General features: G+C 48.6%; 1 protein-coding gene across 4 annotated transcripts in view; it reads left to right on the top strand.

Moving 5' to 3' along the window:
* Positions 1-308: 308 nt before the first annotated feature.
* Positions 309-27,525, top strand: part of ttc23 (tetratricopeptide repeat domain 23) — a 45,468-nt gene continuing 18,251 nt past the window's right edge. For 3 of the 4 annotated variants that reach the window (XM_038784396.1, XM_038784397.1, XM_038784398.1), the window contains exons 1-6: positions 309-581; positions 2,471-2,642; positions 6,797-6,920; positions 10,241-10,397; positions 11,733-11,858; positions 25,686-25,863. In XM_038784396.1, coding sequence (XP_038640324.1) covers positions 493-581; positions 2,471-2,642; positions 6,797-6,920; positions 10,241-10,397; positions 11,733-11,858; positions 25,686-25,863 — 846 coding nt within the window. In that variant the 5' untranslated portion in view covers positions 309-492. The remainder of the gene's footprint in view (positions 582-2,470; positions 2,643-6,796; positions 6,921-10,240; positions 10,398-11,732; positions 11,859-25,685; positions 25,864-27,525) is intronic. The other variant, XM_038784399.1, reaches the window with a different exon arrangement.

The following is a 27,525-nucleotide window of genomic DNA, read 5'->3' on the forward strand; positions in this document are numbered from 1 at the left end:
GGGCCGGTCCAGACTCGATGGGCTGAACGGCCTCCTTCCGCACTGTCTGGATTCTGTGATACCTATTTTGCGGACGTGTTTTGAAGTGTAATGCCCCTCTTTCCAAAATTTTGCAAGTATAAAAAAAAACGATAGGTTCCCCATAAGGCCTTGACAACCATCTGAGTTTACCTGGGCCAGGTAAACACCGCCCTCTCCCTGCAGCGATTGGCCCTTCATGTGGGCTCTTCCCGCCTCCTTGTGTTGTGATTGGCCGGCGCTGGGCTGATTGACAGCACGTTGCCAGGCAATCAGGGCCTAGTGCGTTGCTATGTGCAAAGTGGAGCCTGCCTGGGAGTTGCTGCTGTTGGGGTGTTAATGTTCTTTCCTGCAAACATAATTTGCCCTCAGCTCGGCCAAACGTTTGCTATGAAGCCAGTAATGTGCATTCTGCATAGACAACACTTTTAAAGTAATTTAAGGAGTGAGTGATTGGTATTTTCTGTTTAAATCATGCACAGGGCAGTGTTGAGCCAGAACCAGGAGGAGGATTTAGACAGTGAAGCATCTTCCAGAATATTCTCAACAGGAGAGGAGACACAGTGAGTTGGTGCCAATTTTTTTAAAATCTTGTTTGCGACTGTTTGCCTCTTTAAAACCAAAGTTCATTTCCTGCTTAACATTACTTTTATTTGATGTTTTGCTTCTTTGGTAATTTGCAGAATATTTGTTAAGCAAAAAATGCATCAGCTCAATGCTGAGTTTTTCTCTCACAGCCGCTTGTTTTCAATGTTTCCACTTTAACATTTTGGCATCTGTTTAAACTGAATGTCGGCGCTTTGCATTTACCTAAGTTTGTAATGTGATAATGACCAGATTGTCTGTTTCAGTGACATTGACTGAGTGACTAAAAAACTGGCCAGGACAATTCCCTAGAATCCTCTTGAAGTAGTGGCTTGGGATATTTTACGTCCACTTGGGGCCACTGTTTACAAGGGCGGCACGGTAACAGAGTGGTTAGCACTGTTGCTTCACAGCACCACGGTCCCAGGTTCGATTCCTGGCTTGGGTCACTCTGTGCGGAGTCTGCACATTCTCCCCGTGTCTGCGTGATTTCCTTCCACCAGTCCTGAAGACGTGCTGGTAGATAATTTGGATACTCTGAATTCTCCCTCAGTGTACCCGAACAGGCGACGGAATGTGGCAACTAGCTAGGTGATTTTCACAGTAGCTTCATTGCCCTGTTAATGTGAGCCCATGTGTGACACTAATAAAGATTATTCTATTATTATGTTCTATTCTAATGTCTTACCTGCAAAAATGGCACCTCAAGACAGTGCAGCACTGCCTTAGTACCACACTGCAAGTGTAGTGTAGTGGTGTAGCGTCTGGATCGTCGCCCGCTCAAATAATTGCAGCCATTTGATGCAGAAACAAGTGTGCTACCACCAAACCACTGTCAGTCCAATCTGTCAGTCACATTTTTTTTCTTTTTTTCAATTAAGGGGCAATTTAGCGTGGCCAATCCACCTAACCGGCACATCTTTGGGTTGTGAGGTTGAGACCCACGCATACAGGGAGAGAATGTATGCGGACAGCAACCCGGGGCCGGGATCGGACCCAGGTCCTCGGCACCGTGACGCAGTAGTGCTGACCACTGCACCACCGTGCCGCCCCTGTTAATTACATTTTTGATTTCATATGCAAAAGTGATACTTTAAAAATAATTTATAAATGCAATATCTTAGTGAGCTAGGGTTGGTGCTAGTTGAATAAATTATTGGAGAATCAGCAATTGTACAATAACTCCTGAGATGGAAGGCTGTGTGACCAGCTTCCGCAATAGGCCGTATCAGTGCATTATCCAGATTGAAGCTTCAGAGCAGTGTTAAGGGAAAACTACATTGTCAGCGGAGGACTTCAACTGTGGTATTCTGCCAGTGTTCGAGATCCCATGGCACGATGGAATGAGGAGGGAGCTCTCCCAGTCTTCTCAAAAATAAGCAGCTTAACTGGGATTTCATCTTGTCGCAGTTCGCTTTTTCTTCCATACCCTTGGCCGACTCTGCAGTGGCAGTGCTGAGGGAGTGCAGCACTGTCGAAGGGGCTGTCTTGCAGATAGTGATGTTAAATTGAGGCCTCCTGTCAACCCACTTGGGTGGATGAAAACAATCCCGTGGTATTGTTTGAAGAAGAGGAGGAGAGTTCTCCCCGGTGTCCTGTTAAATATTCGTAGCACTGCTTTGTGCCAGCTGATATGTGTTCCCCACGTTACAGCAGTGATCCCATTTCAGAGCACCTCCTCAGCTGTGAAGTGCTCCTGAAAATGTGAAAGACTCCGTATATAAATGCCAGCCTTTTCCTTCGTCTGAGAAGGAAAATCAATGCTGACCTGGGCAGTGATTTCAGCCGTGATTCCCCCTGAGCTTCAGGGCTCTGCGGGTGTAAATTTGCAGCATCGTGATTCAAATTTTCATTCCTCCCCATCCAGATTTGGTGACACCACCGGCAGGAGTTCAGGGGGAGCTGGGTCGCTCACGGGAAGTGTGCGGAACAGGCAGAAACACAGAAATGACACGGAGGAAGCAGCAATCATGGCTCTGCCAGAGGAGAAGCTGGCACAAGCGGAACAGAGGGCAAGGGCGCACACTGCCAGCCGAGAGGTAGAGTTTAAGATGAGCTGAAATATCACCGGATGCCATCGCCATGTTGCAAAAAGGCACTGGAGAAGGTGCAAAAAGGGGATTTGCAAAGCTGATACCCAAACTAAGATCTTAAAGCTATCAGGAAAGGCAGGGACTCTTATTCTCTAGAAAAGAGAAGGGTGGGGGGCAATCTAATAATGGAGGTAATTACAGGGGAGATGGTGGCATAGTGGTATTATCACTGGACTAGTAAACCACAGACCCAGAGTAATGATCTGGGGTCCCAGGTTCAAATCCCACCACTGCAGATGGTGAAATTTGAATTAAATAGAAATCTGCAATTTAAAAAGTCTATGAAACCATTGTCGATTGTTGTATAAACCCATCTGATTCACTAATGTCCTTTAGGGAACAAAATCTGCCATCCTTACCTGGCCTGGCCCACATGTGACTCCAGACCCACACCAATGTGTGTTTTTTTTAAAATAAATTTAGAGTGCCCAACTATGTTTTTTTCCCCCAATTAAGGGGAAATTTCACGTGGCCAATCCACGTGAAACCCACGCAGACACTCCACACGGATAGTGACCCGGGGCCAGGATCGAACCCGGACTAATGTGTGGTTGACTTTTAAGTGTCCCTTCAAGGGATGGGCAATGAATGCTGGCCCAGCCTGCGATATCCACGTCCCATGAACAATTTTTTTAAAAAAAATTATGAAGGTGTTTGATAGAATAGCCATAGAGAAGATGTTTCCACTTGTTGGGGTTGTTGTGTTTTGTGTGTGGGATGGGTGGGGTAGGGGGGTGGGTTAGGCAGATCAACGCTAGAGTCCATAAGTATAAGTAAGTCCCTAATAAATCCAATAAGGAATTCAGGAGAAACGTTCTTTCTCCGAGAGTGGCGAGAACGTAGAAGTCTCTACCACAGGGAGTAGTTGAGGAAAATATTACTGATACTTTTAAGGTGAAACTGGATGGATACCTGAGCAGGGATGTACTTCTGAGGCTTTATAAAGCACTAGTTAGGCCCCATTTAGAATACTGTGAGCAATTTTGGGCCCCATACCTCAGGAAGGACATACTGGCACTGGAGCGGGTCCAGCGGAGATTCACACGGATGATCCCAGGAATGGTAGGCCTAACATACGATGAACGTCTGAGGATCGTGGGATTATATTCATTGGAGTTTAGGAGGTTGAGGGGAGATCTAATAGAAACGTACAAGATAATGAATGGCTTGGATAGGATGGACGTAGGGAAGTTGTTTCCATTAGCAGGGGAGACTAGGACGCGGGGGCACAGCCTTAGGATAAAAGGGAGTCACTTTAGAACAGAGATGAGGAGAAATTTCTTCAGCCAGAGAGTGGTAGGTCTGTGGAATTCATTGCCACAGAGGGCGGTGGAGGCCGGGACATTGAGTGTCTTTAAGACAGAAATTGATAAATTCTTGATTTCTCGAGGAATTAAGGGCTATGGGGAGAGAGCGGGTAAATGGAGTTGAAATCAACCATGATTGAATGGTGGAGTGGACTCGATGGGCCGAATGGCCTTACTTCCACTCCTATGTCTTATGGTCTTAACAATGAATCAAAGGATGCGTTGAGGGAGTGACGCAACAATCGGGAGGGTAATTTAGCTGTTCAAATGCTGAGGTACCTCGACAGAATGGGTTGGGAAGGCCTGTTCCCACTCGGGAAAGAATCATTAATGAGAGGGCACAGATTTAAGATGATTGGCACATGAAGGAATGTTGACTCGAGGAAAAGGTTTATCTCACAGTCAGTGATTGGGAGCTGGAAGGCGCTGCCTGATAGGACAGCGGAGGCAGGGCCGAGCGAGGCATTCAAAAGGCAATTAAATTGTTGCCTGAAGAGGAAGAATCTGCAGGAGGAAGGTATGACGATTGCTCTCAGCAAATTGCTCATTTGGGGAGACGGTGCACACACAATGGATCGAATGGCCTGCGTTGTAACAGTTGTGGTTAATCCATGCCTGCCTTTCAGAGGCAAGGGATTCAATCGGCTTACTGCACACTGATGAAACTGTGAGGTGCTCTAGCTTCAAGCCCCACACCAGACCCCGGAAGGAGTGTGGTGACCCAGTCCAGCGGGTTGATAACCAGAGGGCTTATCTTCCCCAAACGTTTCACCTTAATTGCATCAGTAATATTTTCCCAACACTATTCGCCAAAGGGAAAAAATGTGTGTAAAATTAAGAGACCAACAAACAATGATCATTACCACCACCCTGAGTTACAGCTGTGAGCTCAATGGGTAGCAATCTCATCAGTGAGAGACTGTACCCCACTCTGGAGACTTGAGCACAGTATCCAGGCTCACACTGCACTCTGGTGCTGCGCTATCTGTGGTGTAGTCTTTCCGATAAGGTAACAAACCGAAGCCTCCTCTGCTCTCTGAGGAGAATGTAAAAGATCCCATTGTTGCACAGAATGGGTTGTGGGGAGCGCTGGGGAGTTCTCCCTCAGTATCCTGCCGATATATATCCCTCAAACCTCACTCTATCTGGTCATCATCACTGTTGCCTGTGAGCGGTTTCAGAACTCACGTTTTACTAAAGTTTACAGTACCCAATTTTTTTTTTCCCAATTAAGGGGCAATTTAGCGTGGCCAATCCACCTACCCTGCACATCTTTGGGTTGTGGGGGTGAGACCCATGGAGACACGGGGAGAATGTGCAAACTCCACACAGGCAGTGACCCAGGGCAGGATCGAAACCTGGTCGTCGGCCCCACGAGGCAGCAGTGCTAACTGCACCACCGTGCTGCTCTGCTGAGCCCACGTTATTGTGTGTTATTATTATAATATTATGTTTCCTACATTGCAATAATGACTCCTCCTCCAGGCCCACAGAGGGGAATTGATAACCATGAACTTCCACTGGATTGGTCCACGGTTATACTGGACAAAGTATCGCTGTGGTTTACCGTTGCCTTCTGCAGTATGGCTAGCGTGAAACCCCTGCTCTCATTGCCTGCCGTCAGGCGTATTGGGAGGATTTAGAGGCTGATTATCGACCTGTCTGGCCATGTTATGAACACGCCTTCATGGCCATCAAGTCCTGAAAAGGGATTTGAACCCAGGGCTTGAACCCATGGTTATACGGCACTAGGAAGTGCTGAGGGTTTTGGCCAAGGGTGGTATCATGGCCGGTGCAGGGTTGGAGGGCCGAAGGGCCTGTTCCTGCGGTGTTTTGTTCTTTGTTGAAAGGACGTGCCGCCCTGCACCACAAGATCACCTGCAACAGTGACTACACCTTGGGCAGCACGGCGGCGCAGCGGTTAGCACTGCAGCCTCACGGTGCCGAGGTCCCAGGTTCGATCCCGGCTCTGGGTCACTGTCCGTGTGGAGTTTGCACATTCTCCCGGTGTCTGCGTGGGTTTCACCCCCACAACCCAAAGATGTGCAGGTTAGGCGGATTGGCCACGCTAAATTGACCCTTAATTGGAAAAAATGAATTGGGTACTCTTTTTTTAAATGTTTTTAAGTGACTACACTTTGAAAAATAATGGATTGGCTATAACCTGCTTTGAAGTGTCCTGAGGTTGTGAATGATGCTATACAATTGCGAGTCTTTCATTATTGTGCACTCAAATGAACTCATCGTGATTTATACACTTTAATATAAAATGCAGAGTAAATTAGACCTTTCATTTTTATTCCGTAAATTAAAAAGACCGCCATCGTAATTATTTGTGCACTTGAGTGTTGATAATTGTGCAGTTTTATTTTAATGATTGTCTATAACTATGTTATGAATTATGATAACAGTAAGAAGTCTTACAACACCAGGTTAAAGTCCAACAGGTTTGTTTGGAATCACTAGCTTTCGGAGCCCTGCTCCTTCCTCAGGTGACTCACTAGTGTTGTAAGACTTCTTACTGTGCCCACCCCAGTCCACCGCCGCCATCTCCACATCATGAATCACGATGACTTCTTTTATTTGCATCTTCATCATCTTTTCCCATCTGCCGCCATGATGGTTTTCCCAATAAACCAGTTGTTTAATCGGCCTGCACTCGCAATGCTGCAGTCACGTTCTCTGCCGTGACGTTCTCTCCTCTGAAACGGTGAAGCGGACTTGTGTCATTTTTTTGGGGGGGCATTTTCCATCTGCTCATGGCCTGAGTTTGTGGTATTTCCTTCGCCGTAGGGTGCTCCGACACTGCAGGAACTGATGCGCTGTGTGGCGCTGGCGAGGATCAGTTTTGGGGACCCGCACTGGAAGATGGCACAGGCACATGTCAACCTGGCGGAAGGCTACCTGGAAATCAAAGGTAGGTGAAGGACTAGGGACTTCTCGGAAAATCCTCTTCAACTCCGTAGCTGTATATCTAGAAACAGAAGACAATGTTGCCTTACATTGTGCTTTCACAACCGCAGCACGCCCAAGTGTAGCACTTTTGAAGTGTTGTGAAAGACACTATAAATGCAAATCTTTCTTTCAGTGACCCATTGCTTCCCCCAAGACCGTAAGGCTGCCTTCAATTCTTCTGACCCGTGAAAGTCATGTTAGTGTTTATTGGCAATTTACCACCAGAGAGCACAGATTATACTTCATAAGAGTGGACAAGGTGGCTGGCATGGTGGCACAGTGGTTAGCACTACTGCCTCACAGAGCCAGGGAGCCGAGTTCAATCCCGGCCTTGTTTTCCTCCCACGTCCAAAGATGTGGAGGTCAGGTGGATTGGCCGTGCTAAGTTGCCGCTTAAGTGTCCAGGGAGGTGTAGGTTAGGTTCCGTGGTTATTGGGACAGGGTGGCAAAGTGGGTTTGGGTGGAGTGCTCTTTCAGAGGGTCAGTGCAAGCTCGATGGGCTGAATGGCTTCCTTCTGCCCTGGAGGGGTTAGCTGATTCTAGAAGACTGCGCATTACGCATTAGTCTGTGTGCAAGATTGTGGGTAGCACGGTAGCACAAGTGGATAGCACTGTGACTTCACAGCGCCAGGGTCCCAGGTTCGATTACCCACTGGGTCACTGTCTGTGCGGAGTTTGTTCTATGTTCTATTACCTCACTCTCTAAGATTCAGCACTGCATGTAAAGGTGAGTGAATGGCAATCACAGTTATTCCTACTTTTGTGAGAGCGTTTGTGTGTTTATGTTGTCTATGAGAGTAAGAGAAGGCTAAATAGTGTTCCCCTCCCAAGATTGAATAGTCCACTAAAACATTGAAAGGTCACAAAGGATTCACAGGTGTAGGTGAGTGACTGAGTAATGACACCCCAACACGACTCAATGTTAAATGTTCTGTGTGGGGAAATTAAACCACTTATTTTCTTTTAAATTAGAGTACCCAATTATTTATTTTCCAATTAAGGGGCAATTCAGTGTGGCCCATCCACCTACCCTGCACATCTTTGGGTTGTGGGGGTGAAACCCACGCAGACACGGGGAGAATGTGCAAACTCCACGCGGACGGTGACCTGGCGTCGGGATCGAACCCGGGTCCTTGGCGCCGTGAGGCAGCAGGGCTAACCCACTGCGCCACCGTGCCGCCCAGAAACCACTTCTATAAACATGGTGGGCAGGATTTTCCAGCCATTCCCGCTGGAGGGATCTGCCAGTCCCACTGCCGGCCTCTGGGGGGCGTCCTCCCTTAGCCACAAAGGCACGCCACGGGGGTGGGGTCGGCGTAAAATCCCGCCTGGCTTCTTCCCTTGTCCCTGTATTATTTTGCAAAAATAAATCGTTGCTTCCTCATCCTAATCACGTGCAGCCCGACGTCTAACTATAAAACGTGATGCCGATAATATTTGGGAGACCTCTGATGTGGCCTCCTGCAGGTTTTCTGATGGACAGCAGGGGGAGAGGAATTGCAAGAAATGAAAATGAAAATCGCTTATTGTCACGAGTAGGCTTCAATGAAGTTACTGTGAAAAGCCCCTAGACGCCACATTCCGGCGCCTGTCTGGGGAGGCTGGTACGGGAATCGAACCGTGCTGCTGGCCTGCCTGGGTCTGCTTTAAAAGCCAGTGATTTAGCTGAGTGAGCTAAAGACAAACTGTTGCTGGCATCTCACTGGACCTTATCCAGCCCAGCCTGGCAGCTTTCATCTATCAGATCAGGATGTGGAGATGCCGGCGTTGGACTGGGGTGAGCACAGTAAGAAGTCTTACAACACCAGGTTAAAGTCCAACAGGTTTGATTCAAACACGAGCTTTCGGAGCGCAGCTCCTTCCTCGGGTGAATGGTGAGGTATGTTCCAGAAACATTTATATAGACAAAGTCAGAGATGCTGGACAATGCTTGGAATGCGAGCATTTGCAGGTAATAAAATCATTACAGATCCAGATCCCTGGATAATAATTACCGTACCGGCCTCCCCGAACAGGCACCGGAATGTGGCGACTAGGGGCTTTTCACAGTAACTTCATTTGAAGCCTACGTGTGACAATAAGCAATTTTCATTTCATTTCATTCCACGTTGGAGACTTACACATGGAAAACGGTTCTTTGTTGGGTGTGGGGGAAGGTCCTTTTACATAGGATTGAAAAATAAATGCTGGGGTATTCGGCCCCTTTTGTGTGCACAAGTCCACATTGCGCATCGCTGATCCTCCTTTATGCCGTCAATCACGCTGGCAATTTGAGTAATGAGTCTCACATGGGTTTGTTAGCCGAGTGTGTAACTGAATAGTGTACGAGGTTTCCAGCTCAGTTCCAGGCCTGTGCTGAGCCAGCTGACCTGGCTGGGCGACAGCATTAGCGTGGGGTAAGTCCACTGAAGGAAGCGGCTGAAGCGACCTCGCGGCTTCCCCAGAAAATGTGTGTGCGGCCTGTTGCGACGCTCGCCACGGTCGAATAGCATGCGGGGCACTCACTGTCTCACCGCGCGTACGCAGGAGGAATGAAAACTTGCAAAAAAACCACTTGACTTGCTGCTGACGTGTCCCAGTGAGAGAGGAGGAAGGAAGATGGGGGCAGCACAGTGGTTAGCACTGCTGCCTCACAGCTCCAGGGTCCCAGGTTCGATTTCCCCGCTGGATCACTGTCTGTGCGGAGTTTGCACGTTCTCCCCGTGTCTGCGTGGGTTTCCTCCGGGTGCTCCGGTTTCCTCCCACAGTCCAAAGGTGTACAGGTTAGGTGGCTAAACTGGGGCTGTTTAGCACAGGGCTAAATCACTGGCTTTGGAAGCAGACCAAGCAGGCCAGCAGCACGGTTCGATTCCCGTAACAGCCTCCCCGAACAGGTGCCGGAATGTGGCGACTAGGGGCTTTTCACAGTAACTTCATTGAAGCCTACTAGTGACAAGCGATTTTCATTTCATTTCATTTTTCGATTGGCCAGGCTAAATTGCCCCTTAATGTCCAGGGTTTGTGCAGGTTAGGTTAAGGGGTTATTGGGGTAGGATGGGAAAGTGGGCTCGGGTGGAGTGCTCTGGCAGAGGGTCGGTGCAGACTCGATGGGCCGAATGGCCTCCTCCTGCACTGTAGGGATTCTACGATTCTGTGGAAATTGGGAACGGGGAGGTGGGTGAACGCAAAATTGACTTTTTAAATTCTCATGGATCAAGCAGAAAGCAGCAAGATTATCGTGCCTGGTAATAAACTGCAATAGTGAGCAAAGGTTGCACAATAATTCTCTCACTGCTCCCACAGGACAGACCCTGCAAGCGAAGCAACACTGCGAAAAGGCCAAAGAGATCATGTACGCCAATACTCAGCATCCAGTTTCCGAGGAGGAGAGGAAGAATATCCTTGGATGTTTGATGACCATGTTCCTCACACTGGGAAAAGCACTGATGGGACTTCAGAAATATCCTTTTTCAGTACTGATTGTAATTTGCAAAGATATACAACCAGCATTTGATGGAAGAAGCTTCAGTCTGCAAAAGCATAGCCAATTGAAATGAAATGTAATGAAAAATGAAATGAAAATCGCTTATTGTCACGAGTAGGCTTCAATGAAGTTACTGTGAAAAGCCCCTAGTCGCCACATTCCGGCGCCTGTTCGGGGAGGCTGGTACAGGAATTGAACCGTGCTGCTGGCCTGCCTGGGTCTGCTTTAAAAGCCAGTGATTTAGCCCTGTGCTAAACCAGCCCCTTGTGGATAATGAGAGTTCTAAATTTGAAATTGATGCCTTTCGTTTTGCCCAGTGTTGACTGCTGGTCTGTTCCATCAAAACAAATAGAAATGGTCTCCATGCTGCAGTGATAATAGTCCAGAGATTGTGCTCAACGGGGTGATTCACCAGCTGCGCTGTGCCTGGCGCAAATGCCGCTATGTTGGGAGCATAGTGGGGAGAGCCTCGAAAACGGGGCCGGGAGCCTCATGGTGGGGGCAGCTCCAGCTGACGGATCGGCGTTTCAATATTCTGGGACAGTTTGAGGCTGGATTCCCCCAACTTTACCGGCTGGAGCAGCGGGAGGCCGGTGGGAATCTCTGCTGGTCTCCGCCACTGCAGGCCAGATGTGCTGACCACGCCTTTGAGGGGGTGGGGGGGGGGGGGGGGGGGGGGAGGCCTCTGAGGACATCAGCACTCCCAGGTGATCGGGGACTTGACAACCCCCCCCTGGCACTTGCAGGTTGACGCTGCCAAGGGGTGGAGCATTTGGAAACCCCTTAGCGGGGTCTCCCTCAGTGGTAGGGGGGCCCTGGCCGTGGCGATTGTGGGGGTGGGGTCTGATGCCGGCAAGGAGGATGCTCCTTCTTGCTCCTGCAAGTAATGGCGAGCTCCTCACCAGCCAGATGTTTGGATCTTCAACTGAAGGGGCCCATCTTAAAATCCTAGCGCTGGTCACAACAGTAATATTAGCCATTGGCAGATGGGAGCACAACCCTCAAAGCTTCATCTGAGTAACTTCACTCCTGACAACCCTATTGACTTGATTATGCACTCATGTCCTTCTGTGAGGCTCAAGCCAACTGTATTTTGGACGCATGGATTTGTCCAAGGTTTTGGATGCTTCAGGATCTTGAGAAGTAGGGCGAGAAAATGGTGTTGTTTGAAATGACCAGCCAGAGTCTTGCTGAGTGGCGGTGCAGGTTCAGTGGGCCTGGATGGCCGACTCTTGCTCCCGTTTCCTATGTCCTCGGGCATAGATGTGCCTCCACACACACACACACTGCTTTCGCCTTAACCTTGCTCACCCTGAAAGAGGCAGAGCAAAACCTGCTCAAGTCGGAGAAAGTGGCAGCTGAACTTCGACAGGCCGAGGCTGCACCGCAGACGGAGATCAGACGAGCAGGCAGTGAAATTAATTTGTCCTTGGGAAGGTGAGCGCCGAGATTTGGAAACACCCTTTTTTTCTAATGTGTCTTAACGTGGATATTTTTGTAAAACCGAGTGCATTCAAATCGCCATTTCATAAGCCCGCCACATTACGACAGGATTGGGATGCGCAAGTCTGAGTAAAGACGTATGTGAGTCAAAGGGTTTCCCAGCACAGTCAGGGGCCCTTTGGCCCATCCTATCGATGCTGGCCATCAAGGACCTATCTATTCTAATCCCATTTCCCAGCACCTGGTCAGTAGCCTTGTGCGCAGTAGCATTTCAAATGCTCATCTAAATACTTGAGGAGATTGCCAAATAACCTTTAGGATAAGGAAGAAAGATTTTATGCAGGGCCTTTAATGACCACAGGACATCCTTTTTTAAAAATTCATTTGTCAAACTGCCCACGATGAGCTTTGAACTCGCCACTTAACGTAGCCACTGCCAAACCTGCTGTAAAGCTTGCAGGTGTTTAGATTGGAGGAGGAACCCCAAGTCTGTGGTAGGGTTTGCATCAGAGGCTCACGGCAGCAGCCCCAGCCAAGATTGGCTGATTACACGCGGGCCAAGTCTCGGCCACGATTCCCTCCAAAGTCAAATAGCCTGTTTCCGGCCATGGTCCCCTCCCAGGTGGCTTGGGCTATTGCCACTCTTGGGACAGTGAACCAGCTAAAGTCAGCGCTCGCACAAGTGGCAGAGAGAAATTTGGGGGGGGGGGGAAGAATTACTTATTTAAAAAATACTTCTTAAAAATCTTGCCCTGCAGTCTGAACAAACTTAACAAACTAGTTCTGATTCAGCAACTTTGTTTTGTTGGATTCGAGAAGAACCAAACAGTAAGTGACCTTCGGAGTAGGTGTTAGGACATTGGATATGGTAACAGATATCACCATAAACATAAGACATAGTGATAGATTGGTATACACACGGAGCCCAAATTGGTTACTCTGAAGCTATCTTCATGCCAACAACTTTGCTTTAATTTTAGTCCTGCCTTCTACACATGGGAGGCTCTTAGTAAATGTTACAAAAATAGAAGTTATTTTTAAAGTTGCTCACCAAGAGGTTTAATGTTGTATATTTTGATATAACCTCATTTTAAAACATTTTTTCAGGAGATCAAAGATGAGATTAATAAAATTGTTCAAACTGGTGAAGGGTTTGGATGAAATTGAGTGGGAAAGACTTTCCAGGAGGGGAACCAGAGGAACCAGGTTTAAAGTAACTGGTTAAAGAATCAGAGGGCAGATGAGGAGATTTTTATTCACAGAGTGATCTGGAATGTACTGTCTGAAAAGGCTGTAGGAGCAAATCAAATGGTAACTTTCACAAGAGAATTGGATACTTATCAACATCCTGGGAGTTACCATTGACCGGAAACTGAACTGGACCCAGCCACATTAATACTGCGGCTACCAGAGCAGGTCAGAGGTTGGGAATCCTACGGCGAGTAACTCACCTCCTGACCATCCAAAGCCTGCCCACCATCTACAAGGCACAAGTCAGGAGTGTGATGGAATACTCTCCACTTGCCTGGATGAGTACGTCTCCTAACAAGACTCAAGAAGGTCGACACCATCCAGGACAAAACAGCCCCGTTTGATTGGCATGCCATCTGCAAGCATTCACACCCTCCACCGCTGACGCATAGTGGCAACCGTGTGTACCATCTTCAAGATTCACCGCAGGAACTCACCAAGGCTCCTTCAACAGTACCTTCCAAACCCACGACAGCTACCATCCCGTACCGGCCGAGTTATTCATGCAGGCCCTGGCTTCTCAATCTTGCCCCTTGCCTGAGGTGCGGTGATCCTTGGGTTAAATCACCATCAGTCAGCAACCCCCCCCCCCTCTCTCAAAGATGAAAGCTGCCAATGGTCATCTGGGCCTGTGGCGACTTTACCGTACCTTACCATCTACAACGACAAGGGCAGCAGAACCCTGGGAACACCACCACCTGGAAGTTCCCCTCCGAGCCACTCCCTATCCTGACTTGGAATTATATCGACCGTTCCTTCGCTGTTGCTTGGTTGAAATCCTGGAACCCTCCCTGACAGCACCATGGATGTACCAACATCACCTGGACTGCAGCGGTTCAAAAGATGGCTCACCACCACCTTTTCAAGGAGCAATTAGGGATGGGACAATAAATGCTGGCCTAGCCAGCGATGCCCACATCCCGTAAATGAATTTTTAAAGTTTGTAACGGGAGCATTTGCTGACCAATGGCGATTGGGTGAGGGGAATGGGGCTAACTGGACTGTTCTATTCCACCACAAGCAGGATGGGCCGAATCACCTCATTCTGTGCTCTGCGATTGCGGTTTCTGTGTAACTGAGCCAAGAAAGCCAGCAGGTTCCTGACCTGATACTTCCCACCCCATGGTAATTATTCGATGACTGACTCTTGTTGGGGAGTGCATGGCTGACACAGGATTCAGTACATCCTTGATGCCTCCTGTAGTTGAATGCCTCTGCCAATACTTGTTGCCGATGCCTGCGTGTGAAGATTGGCCATTCAGGCATGGTCCCACATGGGGCCTGGTATACAGAAAACCATCAATAAATTAGCTCGACGGGCAGCACGGCGGCGCAGTGGTTAGCATTGCTGCCTACGGCGCTGAGAAACCCGGTTCGAATACCGGCCCTGGGTCACTGTCCGTGAGGAGTTTGCACATTCTCCCCGTGTCTGCGTGGGTTTCACCCCCACAACCCAAAAGATGTGCAGGATAGGTGGATTGGCCACGCTAAATTGCCCCTTAATTGGAAAAAATAATTGGGTTCTCTAAATTTATTAAAAAATAAATAAATAAATAAATTAGCTCGACAGGACATGAAGCAAAAGTATCAACAAATCATGCGTAATGACTTGTAGGTAAAAGCATGAGTGATATAATCAAGACCGTTGACTTATAGTTCTCACAGAAAAATAGAAAACGTCTGGAACTCAACCTCCAAAATGCTGTCACATATTCCAAAACAAGGAGCACGGTCTGCTATCCACATCGTGCCCGAACAAGCATGCGGCACGGCCAGTAGGAGGCGGGAGAGGTCTCCTCCAGGCTTCCCGATAGCCAGCACACCTCGTGGGATCTACCCGGGTCTCGCGAGACATCACAATCCGGATCCCGCCCGCCAGGCAAGGCCAAGCCGCGCACGCCTAATTAGATTTAAACCCCCTGAGGGGTGCTGATCCCGAATCTATCCGCCTCCCGGCATCTACCAGCCTCCCAGGGAGACCCCATTCCGGTGCCGTTCAAGACTGGTTCACACAAATGGCACCCGGGGGTCTTCCAAGCCATCGGAGACCCCCTGGGTGGTCAGGGACAGTGCAGGGTGGCACCCTGGAATGTGGGCACCTTGGCAGTGCCACCCCGGCACTACCAAGGTGTCTGGGGAGCACTGGCAGGTTGGCACAGCCACGGGTCAGGGCCTGAGGGGAGCCAGTCCCATGAAAAGAGGGTAGAGAGGGGGGTATCAAGGTCGGGTGGGATGCAAGGTGGATATGAAGGGGCCTCCGGAAAGCAAAAGGGCCTGAAAATGGGGAGGGGCCCAGCAACCCCATAGCGGATGCCATCACTTGGGGGTGTGGGGTAATACCTGTGGGGGGGGGGGGGGGGGGGGGTGACGTTGCCCGTGGGTGGGGATGGCCCCTTCATATCCACCTTGCATCAAGCCCACTTAGAGACCAGGGCACCCTTTCGAAATGGTGACCCAATCCCTGAGGAACCGGTCTGGGCAGTGAGCTCAGCTCCCTAGTGGTGAAAATAATCCTAAGTGTGGGCGACCCTGGAGAGGAACTCCCCAGGGCCGAAAAAAAGTAACAAAATGTGGTTAGATAGCGGTGGAGAACTCGCTGACAGAGCCGGAGAGAAACTCCCAGAAATTCCCGCTAGAAATGTTACTGAGAAACCTTTCCATTAGATCGCGCCCAAGGACAATAACACAGTTTCTCTCATTCAGTCATTTGAATGGAATAGGTTTGAAAATGGTGCATTGTCCACTAAATGCCATAGCATCCCCATTCTCCTAAATCAGCATATCCTCTGACTGACTGCTCAAAGTCTCCACTGACCAGGGGTGGCACGTTGGTTAGCGCTGCTGCCTCACGGCACCGAGGACCCGGGTTCGATCCCGGCCCCGGGTCACTGCCCGTCTGGAGTTTGCCCATTCTCCCCGTGTCTGCGTGGGGCTCACCCCCACAACACAAAAAAAAGTGTCGGGTATATGGATTGGACACACTCAATTGCCCCTTAATTGGAAAAGAATTGTGTAATCTAAATTTATCCCCAAAAAAACTCTTCACTGATCCACCAGAAGTTATTCCAGTTGGTGACCGTTCTTTATGGCAATAAAATTGTCCTGACATAAATAAATGTGCCTTTTGTCAGTTTGGATGTATCTATGGCCCTTTGTTCCACTGTTGAGGTCAGTCTCAAAATAGTGCTCCAGTTTTCTATATTGTTTAAACTTACAGCTTTCAAACCATGCAGAAATGTTTCTTTTCCGTCCGTGTGCAGCCAGAGGGAGCTGTGTCTAACTCCTGCTTGCTGGCCCTCTATCTCTGTAAGACAAGGCAATAAATGTCATGTTTAGTTTCCTAGCAACAAGGACCGCAAACATTTATACATGTGGAAATTACATTTACTAGAAAGTGTCATGTGGGAGCACTGACGGTAGAAGGCAGTGAGTATTCCCCCCCCCCCCCTAATGTTTCATCAACAATAGTTTGAATGCTTTCGATCTCGAATGATGGCTGAAGTTTCGCCTTATGCTCCAACCCCATCCACCAAGTGTGAGGCATAGAGAGAGAGCTCGGGAATTAACTGTTGTGTCAGATCAAGTGACACGTATTTAGTGCGTCTTTATTTTGGAGCCCGACTTAAATAGATACTTGCACCCCACAGACGTAACGCCACGGCACAGTGTGTCTGTTCAGGAGTCAGGGAATGAAGAATCTCACCAGTTAGTTCACCTAGTTCTGCACAGATGCAGTACCGATGAGAATGATCGCCTTAACGAATACTGCCATTTGTTTAGTGCCTCTCCATTGAGCCATCTCCGAGGCCTTCGCATATTGTTTCCAAATTACAGACAACTGGCTACAAAATCTTTTTGGGATGTTCTGAGGTTGTGGAATATGTGGAAGGTTGATTCCACAGATGATGGGTTTGTCATATGGAGAGAGGTTGAACAGTTTAGAAGAATGAGGAGAGATCAAATTTGAGGGGAGATCAAATTGAGGTTTACAGGATGCTAAAACGTATGGATAAAGTAGACGTGGAGCGGATGCTCCCTCTAGCGGGGCATTCTAGATCGAGAGGTCACAGTCTCAGGATAAGAGGTAGCAAATTTAAAACAGAGGTGAGGAGAAACTGCTTCTCCCGAAGGGATGTGAATTTAAAAAAATTTTAAAAATAGAAATTTAGAGTATCCAATTCTGTTTTTCCAATTAAGGGGCAATTTGGCGTGGCCAATTCACCTACCCTGCACATCCTTTTGGGTTCTGGGGGTGAGGCACACGCAGACACGGGGATAATGTGCAAACTCCACACGGACAGTGACCCGGGAACGGGACCGAACCCGAGTCCTTGGCGCCGTGAGGCAGCAGTGCTAACCACTGCGCCACCGTGCTGCCCTTAAGGGTTGTGAATCTGAGGAATTCGCTGCCCCAGAATGCGGTGGATGCTGGGGACAGTGAGTAAATTTAAGGAGGAGTTAGTCAGATTTTTAATTGGTAAAGGGTTGAAGGATTATGGCGAACGGGCAGGAATATGGCGAATGGTGGAGTTAAGGCCAGGATGAGATCAGCCAGGATAGAATGGTGGAGCAGACTTGATGGGCCAAATGGCCTAATTCTGCTCCTATTTCTTATGAACTTATGCTACATAAATGCAAGTCTTCATTTCTTTTACATCTTTTGACTTTGGTGCTAATGAATCGACAGCTTGCTTTGTACCCTCTGTTTTTACACATTTCCATTGACTTACTAACGTTCCTTCCCCCACTCTAACTGCCCATTCTACTGCTCCTCTCTCTTGAGGTCTGCCAGCTGACCAAAGGGCGGAGATTGCATTGATCCAGTCTAACCCATGCTCTCCGTTTTTACCCAAAAAGAAAATGAATTGCAGCCGTCTACCTTTCGAGGGTCAGCCTGCTGTGTGTTAGGTCGAGTACAAGCTGTGCACAGTGATGTGAGAATGTTAGCGTTTGTTTAGCAAGTTCCGCCTCTTCTTGAAGAAGTGACGTGTGGCAAATTCCTTTCGGATGTGTTAGTGGAAATGGGGCCTGCCAAAGAAACAAAGAAAAGTAGATAAAACGGAACATAAGTGATAGCGAAGTTGTTTGGAGGTCTGTTTAATAAGATTGTCACGTTATGATAGCTGAAGTCCTTTTGTTTCTTAACCTGTTCCATGCTGCGTGACCTTTTGAAGGAGAGTTTGCATTAGTGGTAATGTGTCGCCAGGATCTTTCAGCTGCTCCAGTGTGTCATTGCCCACGTTTTCTCAGGTGGGACCTTGCTGTCCGCTGGTTAAAACATTAGGGTGACTGAATCCAATGGGATGGGATAATCTGGCAGCCACCGCCACGCGGAGGATCCTGAAAATCCCAGCCAATGTTTTTGTCCTTCTCTCCCCACCAGAGTGGACTCACCCGGCCGGGGGGGGGGGGGGGGGGGGGGGGGGAGCATCGTGGTTTTGCGCTGTGGTTGGAGGGAAACCCAGCGGGGAGAATGACGGTGAATGAGAGGAGTGGCGAGATCTTGGGGAGTATTGCTGTAGGGGGCTTCTTGGATCGGGCAAGGGAGAGGGGCTCCAAACCCTGGGAGACCTGCATTGGGAGTATGGAAGTGGCGGTTGTAAAATTCTGGGGTATGGCGGGAGGGTGATCTTGTGGTGGGAGGACACTGGGGTGGTGGGAGGACACTGGGGTGGCGATGGTTGGTTGAGGGAGAATCAAGAGTGGGAGTATTGTATTGTCATGTGAGGGTACCTTTAAGAAATGGGTGTTTATTACTGCAGTGATGTCAGAGAGTGGGTGGAGCTGGGCTGTCTGTCAGCTTTTTACTTTCGTTTTAGGCTGTTTGCTACAGGCTGTGTTTTAGTTTCGTTTTCAGAGCTGGATAGCTGCAGTCACAGCCAGAAGGTGTATGAATCTCTCTCTGTAATCTAAAAACTGTAAATCGATCCTGGTGATTTAAAATTAATAACAGTAGTGACTTTAACCTGATGTGCTTCTGGTAAAACGTGTTTTAAGTATTTTGGATGTTAAAAGGAAAGCTTAAAGGATTACTTAGTGTTATACTCTTTGGGGGTTGTATTTGAATTAATGGTTGCTAAGATGTTCACTGTACGTTTTGAAAAGGTTAACTTGAGTTCATAGAATAAACATTGTTTTGCTTTAAAAAATACTTTTCCATTTCTGCTCTACCACACCTGTAGAATGGGCCGTGCGCTCCCCATACCACAATCTATTAAACGTTGTGGGTCAGGTGAACTCCATGATACACTTTGGGGTTCTCTAAACCCTGGCCCATAACAGTATTGTGGAAGAGAGCTGATGGATAGGAACAGTGAGAAAAAGGTTGTATAGATAGAGAGTCCTGTAGAAAGCAATGAATGGATGTAGGTCTACACAGAGGGGATGCTGAGGTATGAGATCTTCGATGAGGGAGGGAAGGGTTGGTCAATAGCAGTAAAGATGCACAGGATGTTTGAAGAGAGGGTAGCACTGTGGGTAATAATAATAATCTTTACTAGTGTCACAAGTAGGCTTATTGCAGTGTTAATATAAGTCTACTTGTGGCAATAAACATTATTTATTTATTTATTTATTTATTTGTTACATTAACACTGCAATGAAGTTACTGTGAAAATCCCCTAGTTGCCATCGCCGCCTGTTCGGGTACACTGAGGGAGAATTCAGAATGCCCAATTCGCCTAACAAGCACATCTTTAAGGACTTGTGGGAGCACCCGGAGGAAACCCACGCAGACACGGGGAGAATGTGCAGACTCCGCACAGACAGTGACCCGGGCTGGGATAGAGGCCAGAGATTTCCAAGATGTGACCACGTTGGTGGCGGAGGGGAGGGGGAGGTCTTGGTGATGACATGGGGAGTAACTAACACATGCCCCCCCCCCCCCCCCCCCCACCCCCAGGTTAGCAAAACGAAAGCCACTTGAATAAATCACCTGCAGTAAAAGCCCCCCTATGTTCCAGGTACAGGTTGTACGTTGATTATCACCTTCTACATATCACTTTCTGCATTTTAAATAGAGAGAAGGAACCTGTGATAACCCGCACAGGACCCACGGGGTGGGGATGATTACCTTCCTCGTGGTCCTTGCGGAGCACGAGCTCCTCCGCTCGGGACTGGGGAGCTTAAAAGAGCCAACTAGCAACGCACCGACCAGAGAGGAACCCGGTAGCGATCTACCGAGCAGTGTATATACCACAATGTACATCAATCTAATTTGTCACTTTAAATCCTTTTGGTGTAGCCTCTGTTGTGATGTGGCAGCCATTAGCACGCAGTCAGCTCCCATCAATAGCAGTGTGGGAATAGGATTATTGGCTGATTTACTTCCTTGTGCTCCATCTCGGGGGCTGAGTACAAGTTGTGTCCCCCCCCACCAAACCTATTGCCCTTGCTGAGGGTTTGTAAATGTGATAGATCATGTGGTGTCAAGCCACCTGGTCTGCAAAGGGTTAATTTGACTTGTCCCTGATCTGTAGATTCAAAGTGGATTGCAAATCAGAAATATTTTGGGAAAGGATGGAGCAATTCCGTGTCAAACTCCTTGTTAACCAGCGACTTGGACTAATCTTTACAACAAGAGCTTTATTCGCTGCTTTATTCCGCCAAGTGCATTGCACTCCCCCACGGGCGAGAACTGCCACTCCTCAACCAGCATCTTGTTCCACCCTCTGGCGATTCATTTATTTTTTTGAAAGGGAAAGTTGGCGAGGGTCGGAGGAGGGAAAGAAACTGCAAATATCTCTCTTGCTGAACAAGTGGTTTCTTGTACTCCCAGTACTGCGGCCGAATCTCTCTCTTGCAGCTCTTGAGTGAACGTGAAGCAGTCAGCTTCTTGGGAAAGGACCAACTGACTCATTTAATGCCCATTTTTAGGGAAGGGAACTTGGACATTTTTACCCGGCCTGATTGTGAGGTTGGCCAGCTGTTGGGAAATGAAAGCCAGTGGTGGGAATCCACAGCTGGAGAGGGGGGAGGGAGACAAGATGGTGTGCGGAATTGGGGGGGGGGGGGGGGGGGGGGGTGGGTGTGGGTGGAGATTGCGGAGGAGTTGGTTGGCATTGCATTACGGAGCAGGGGCCGTTAACATTATATCACAGAAGGGTAGGGATTCTGGTAGTCACGACAGGTTTGCCTAAGGGGCGGCGCAGTGGTTAGCACTGCTGCCTCACGCCGCCGAGGTCCCGGGTTCAATTCTGGCTCCGGGGTCACTGTCTGTGTGGAGTTTTCACGTTTCCCCCCCCCCGTGTCTGCGTGGGTCTGACCCCCACAACCCAAAGATGTGTAGGGTAGGTGGATTGGCCGCGCTAAATTGCTCCTTCATTGGAAAAGACAATTAATTTTTTTCCCAAAAAATTAACGACCCACTTCTCGAGAGTTGGTAACTCGCCCAACTCACCGCAGTTAATCTCCAAGTCATTTGGAGTCGGATTTCGCGTGATTGGATGAGAAAAAAGACCCCAGAGTGTTGGAGGGCTGGTGAAAATTACAGAGCTAAGGAAGAGCAAGGCCGTGGAAGGATTTCAGCACAAGGATAAGTATTTTAGAATCTGTGCGTTGCTTAACCGGGAGTCAGCGTAGGTTCAGCAAGAACAGGGGTGATGGGTGAATAGGACTTGGTCCAACTTGAAATGAAATGAAATGAAAATGGCTTATTGTCACGAGGAGGCTTCAATGAAGTTACTGTGAAAAGCCCCTAGTCGCCACATTCCGCCGCCTGTTCGGGAAGGCTGGTACGGGAATCGAACCATGCTGCTGGCCTGCCTTGGTCTGCTTTCAAAGCCAGCGATTTAGCCCAGTGTGCTAAACAGCCCCAACTTCGGACCAAGACAGCAGAATTTTGGATGTCCTCCGGGTTACAGAAGATAGAATGTGAGGGCCTGACAGGAATGTGTTGGAACTGCCAAGTATAGAGGTAATAATAATAATAATCTTTATCGGTGTCACAGGTAGGCTTACATTAACACTGCAATGAAGTTACTGGGAAAAGCCCCTAGTCGCCAAACTCCGGCGCCTGTTCGGGTACACAGAGGGAGAATTCAGAATGTCCAATTCACCCAACAAGCACGTCCTTCGGGACGTGTGGGAGGAAACCGGATGCCCGACGTGGAAGGAAAAGAGTGCCCCCACAGCACAGGCCCGCCCGCGGATCGGTGGGCCCCGATCACGGGCCAGGCCACCGTGGGGGCACCCCCCCCGGGGCCACATCGTCTCCCCCCCCCCCCCCCCCCCCCAGGACTCCAGATCCCACCTGATCCCGCCGGTAATTACCTTGTTTAATTCACGCATAACAGCAGTGGGACTTCGGCCCATCGCGGGCCGGAGGATCGCCCGGGGGGGGGGGGGCGCCGACAGGCGCGGCGCGATTCCCGCCCCCGCCGAATATCCAGTGCCGGAGAATTCGGCGGCCGGCGGGGACCGGATTTACGCCGGCCCCCGGCGATTCTCCGAGCCGGCGGGAGGGTCGGAGAATCCATCCCAATGGGTTCAGCCTTCCCAAGATATAATTGGGGGAAAGTTTCCGCCCTTGTCCCGGGCACGTATGTGGAAACTGACGTGTTTTCGGATGATGGCGCCAAGGGGCAGAACGTAGAATGAATGAACTTCCATTTGTAAAGCGCCTTCCACGACCTCTGGATGTGCCAAAGTCAATTCCAGCCAATGAAGTGGCGTCGGTGCGAATCATTTTCACACTATGCACAGGAAGAAACGTACGCCTCTCGGAATGGATCACCAAGTTAGGGACAGACTCGAGCTATGCCCGTTGGAACTAAGTTTGAGGCAGCCTTGAATTCAGTTTGCACTGGACCCTTGTATTGCCAGCTGCCAGATAGCACTTCCCAATAGTCTGGGCTGTGTATGATCCCAGATTCCAGTTTAATATTTCAGGGCAAGGGGGCTGCAAGCTGAGACTCGATAACCTTCTTCATTCAACTTCTAATAGAAGCAACAAATTCTATTTCTAGCGTGACCTCGCTGCCAGAACAGGCTGAGCAGTTTGGTCCTTCCTTCTCTCCCTGTTTTCCCCTTGCACCGCCTGCAGTAGGTTTTCTCTGTATTCCTGGGAGGCTAAACTCTCCCCCCCCCCCCCCCCCCCCCACCACACACACACACACACAAGAACACGGAACCCCCGCCAGGGAAACCCGCCCAGCGTGGGTGGTGTAAAATGAAGAATAGACAGAGTTAGAGGCAGGTAGATAGAGAGAGGGACATAATTAGTTTCTTGAAACATCATTGCGACCCCATGCACCAAATTGCGATGACAATTACATAGTTATAGATAATCACTAAAAATAAAGTATAAAATAATAGAAGGATTCACAATCATGAGCAGTTCAGTCAACAAATTTGCAGAATAGGAATGAAAAGTCTCCTGCACTCTGCGTTTTGTTTTGAAGTCCATCGATCGTATGTTGCCAAGTTGAGTTCATTAAACTCTCAATCATCCGCATAATATGAGTTTTATTAAGTAGGGGATTGAGCTGTCTTGCAGTCTATTTGTTCTATATCTCTTTTGCGGAATAGTGTCTTTTCTCTTCAATCGCATGTTTTGCTCCTGCCTGCCTTGATCTCACACTCCCTTATGGGGAGAAGGCAGGAGAATGGGGATGAGAAAATATTGAATGGCGGAGCAGACTCGATGGGCCGAGTGTCCTAATCCTGCCCCTATGTCTTGTGATCAGTAATGTTCATATATAATTGCCCGTGAATGCAGGGAAGAGATGTCCCGGAGAGTTTATTCCAGAATAGTACGGATATTCTCGATCAGTTGAATTAAACAATCTCATCTGTTGGATCTGGGACAGTGCTGCTGCAGTGGGATTGCATGAGTTTGGGACACAGTTAATTACCTTTTTGGTGGGACAAGTCCTGATTCATTTTAGCGCTTGTGAGTTCCACAGCAGCAGAACTGGTCAGTGGATAAAATTTCACCCACTGAATGGGAAGGCATCTAGTCATAGAACTGCAGAAAGGTTACGCACCGTAATAGGCCATTCAGTCCGTCATGTGCCGACAGGGAAAAAAAAGATTCACCCATACTAATCCCGCTCTCCAGCACGCAGGCCGTAACCTTTCTGGTCACAGCACTTCAGCTGCAGATCTAGGTGCCCTTCAAGTGAGTTGAGGGTTCCTGCCTCAAGCACCAAATCGGGCAGTGGGTCCCAGACACCCAACACCTTCTGGATGAAAATATTTTTCCTAATAACCCCTCTAATTCTTCCACAAATCACCTAAAATCTGTGCTCCCCCTAGTAATTGACCCCCATGGTCACCACATTACGGGAAGGACATAATGTCCCTGGAGAGAATGCAGAGGAGATGTACAAGAATTTTGCCAGGGCTTGAAAATTGCAGCTATATGGAAAGATTAGGGAGGCTGAGGTTGTTTTCCCTAGAACCGAGGAGGCTGGGGGATGACCTAACTGAAGTGTACAAAATTATTGGGGGGGCCTCGACGGAGTGGACAGGAAAGACTTGATTCCAGATGCTTTTGATTTAAAGGAGATAGAGGTGTTAGCAAATCAAGTTGGGATTCGTTTGTCCTCCTATTCTGACCCAGATTAGAGATGTGTAGGGGAAAAAATTCCAATAGATCTTCATTCTGTTGTCAGACTGAGGGTGAGAATTATCTATCCCCTTGGTGTTAATGAAACAGTCAAACCATTTCCAATCCAGGGTCAAGCCCTTTGCCCTGGGTATTACTAATCAGTATTCCCCCCCGGTTGCACAAGTGTGTTTGGGGTTGATACAGGGAGACAGACGATGTGTATCGTCTGTACAACCTAACTCTCTCTTTCCACCCCTTCCACCAGCGAAGGCCCTGATTCTCGCCGGGTTTCTTGTACTGTAGGTGTTGGCAGCCCCTTCGGCCCAGGTGGGCATTCCTCACATGCGAGCCTAACTAGGCAATTCAGCTGTGGAAGGCATCGAGTACTCCCCCGAGCTGGTCCAAACCAGAAGTTGACGCACCTGCGGTTTCCGTGTTTAGGCCGCACAATCAGGTGCTGGAATCCCCCTGCTCCCCCCCCCCCCCCCCCCCCCCCCCACGACCTTTCCAGCTCCGTCTCCCAGGAAAGCTCGGGGGGAAATTTAACAACCCTGCAGTCTCTCTGGCTCATATGAATAAACTTGGTTCAATTGAATTCGGTTTACCTGATCTATGTTGCAGAGATCTCAGGGAACTTTGGGTCTGGAGAAATTTACTGAAATATGGAGTGGTGAGGCCATAGAATGTAAGTTCGCATGTGCTTAGCTGGAATATTTTTCCATCTGAGTTGGACTTCTATACATTTGGACTCTAGCTGTGTATGCTATAATGTGACAGACTGGCTATAATGTACCATGTCCCCATTTGCTCTCCTGTGAAATCATTGGAGATTTAAATTTAAAACAAGATGTCACACGGCTCAATTTAAGCTTGTGCGGTAGTGCACAATAGCGAATTGGCAGCCTTCTCTACCAATTTGTATTTGCATCGTACAGAGTCAAAATTAATCAAAATCGCACCAAGTTGGAACTGGTCCGAAATGACTTTGCAACTTAATGGATTTTACTGTAATTCTCCAGGTTGTATATGAAGGAGAACAGGACAGAAGAGGCTGTGAAATGTTACGAAAAAGCGCTCTGTATGGTCAAGCTCGATAAGGGTGAAAACAGTATGGAGTGTGTCCCTGTCTATCGGGAATTGGCAGCCGCAGAGCAAGCTAGAGGTGCCCATGATGTGAGCATACAGCACCTCTTGCAGGTAAGAGTTGAGGTGACAATATGGGGCATTTGACTCCGCATCCTTGGGCAAGAGTGGCAAAAAGATCGATGAAAATCGCCACAGCTCCTTGCTATCCTTTGGCTCCTACCAGCACATATGGCCTAGGCGTGAAAATCAATCGTGTTGAAATGAGTTGTGTCTCAGTGGGAATCATTGAATTTACAGTGCAGAAGGAGGCCGTTTGGCCCATCGAGTCTGCACTGGTTCTTCGAAAGAGCACCCTACTTAAGCCCACGCCCTCACCCTATCCCAGTAATCCCACCAACCTTTTTGGACACTAAGGGCAATTTATCATGGCCAATCCACCTAACCTGCACATCTTTGGACTGTGGGAGGAAACCGGAGCACCTGGAGAAAACCCACACAGTCACTGGGAGAACGTGCAGACTCCACACAGATAGTGACCCAAGCTGGGAATCAAACCTGGGACCCTGGCGCTGTGAGGCAACAGTGCTAGCCACTATGCTACCGTGTTGCACTGGGTTACGGTTGTACTTTAATCCCACAGGCAGAAGGCTATGGGTTCATGTCCCACTTTACAGACATGAAGGCAAAATCTCCTTCACATGACTGGAGGGGGATTCACAACCAACATGTACTCTTTGAAGTGTAGCTACTGTTGTCGTGTAGGAAAAACGGCAGCCGATTTGCAAACAGAAAGCTCTTTCAAACAGCAAAGTCATCATAACTGGTTAATCTGCTTTTGTGATGTTGTTCGAAGCATTAGTATTGGCCAGAAAGCTCTCCTCCGGAATGGTGGAATGGGATCTTTCACATCCACCTGAGAGGCAAACCGGGGCCTCAGTTTAATGGCACATCGAACGAAGGCACCTCTGACACTGCAGTACTCTCTCAGTACTGCAGTGAATTGTCAGCCTAGATTTCTGTGCTCATGTCCGCGGAGTGGGCCTTCATCATCTCTGCAGCGCAGAAGCAGGCCATTCGGCCCCTCGAGTCTGCACCGACCTTCTGAAAGAGCACACCAGCTCGACCCACTTCCCCGCTCAATCCCCATGACCCCATCTCACCTGCACCTGGACACCACGGGGCAATTTAGCGTGGCCAGTCCACCTAACCTGCACATCTTTTGACTGTGGGAGGAAACCGGGGCAGCCGGAGGAAACCCACGCAGACACTGGGAGGAAGTGCAAACTCCGCACAGACATTCAGCCAAGGCCGGAATTGAACCCGGGTTCCTGGCGCTGTGAGGCAGCAATGCTAACCACCGTGCCGCCTTTAACCCACAATCTTCTGATTTGTACATCAATTTGTGATGATCAATGCAACAGGAAACTCATAGTTGGGATCTTTCTGATTTTTGTTAAAAAAAAATGAAGTTGCTTAAAATTTCTGATTTTTTAAAAAAGTATTATCGTCACTAATTCCCAGTTTTCTTCCTTAAATGGACAAGCCAAGACCACTTTAATAAACAAATTGACACAGCACTGCAGGCTCTTAGAATTGGGTTTATATGGTCAAAGTAAAAACCAACTCAAGGAAATTAGCATTTGGCACATCATCTGTGGAATTAGCAAATTGCTCGCGGGAATGTGGTGGAAATTTTAATGTTCCATCTGCCTTACAGACTGTTGACTGGAGTTCTGCCCACACACATTGATTGGTCATCTATTTCCATTTTAC

The sequence above is a fragment of the Scyliorhinus canicula genome, chromosome 24 (genome assembly GCF_902713615.1).
Source record: "Scyliorhinus canicula chromosome 24, sScyCan1.1, whole genome shotgun sequence".
Lineage (NCBI taxonomy): Eukaryota > Metazoa > Chordata > Chondrichthyes > Carcharhiniformes > Scyliorhinidae > Scyliorhinus > Scyliorhinus canicula.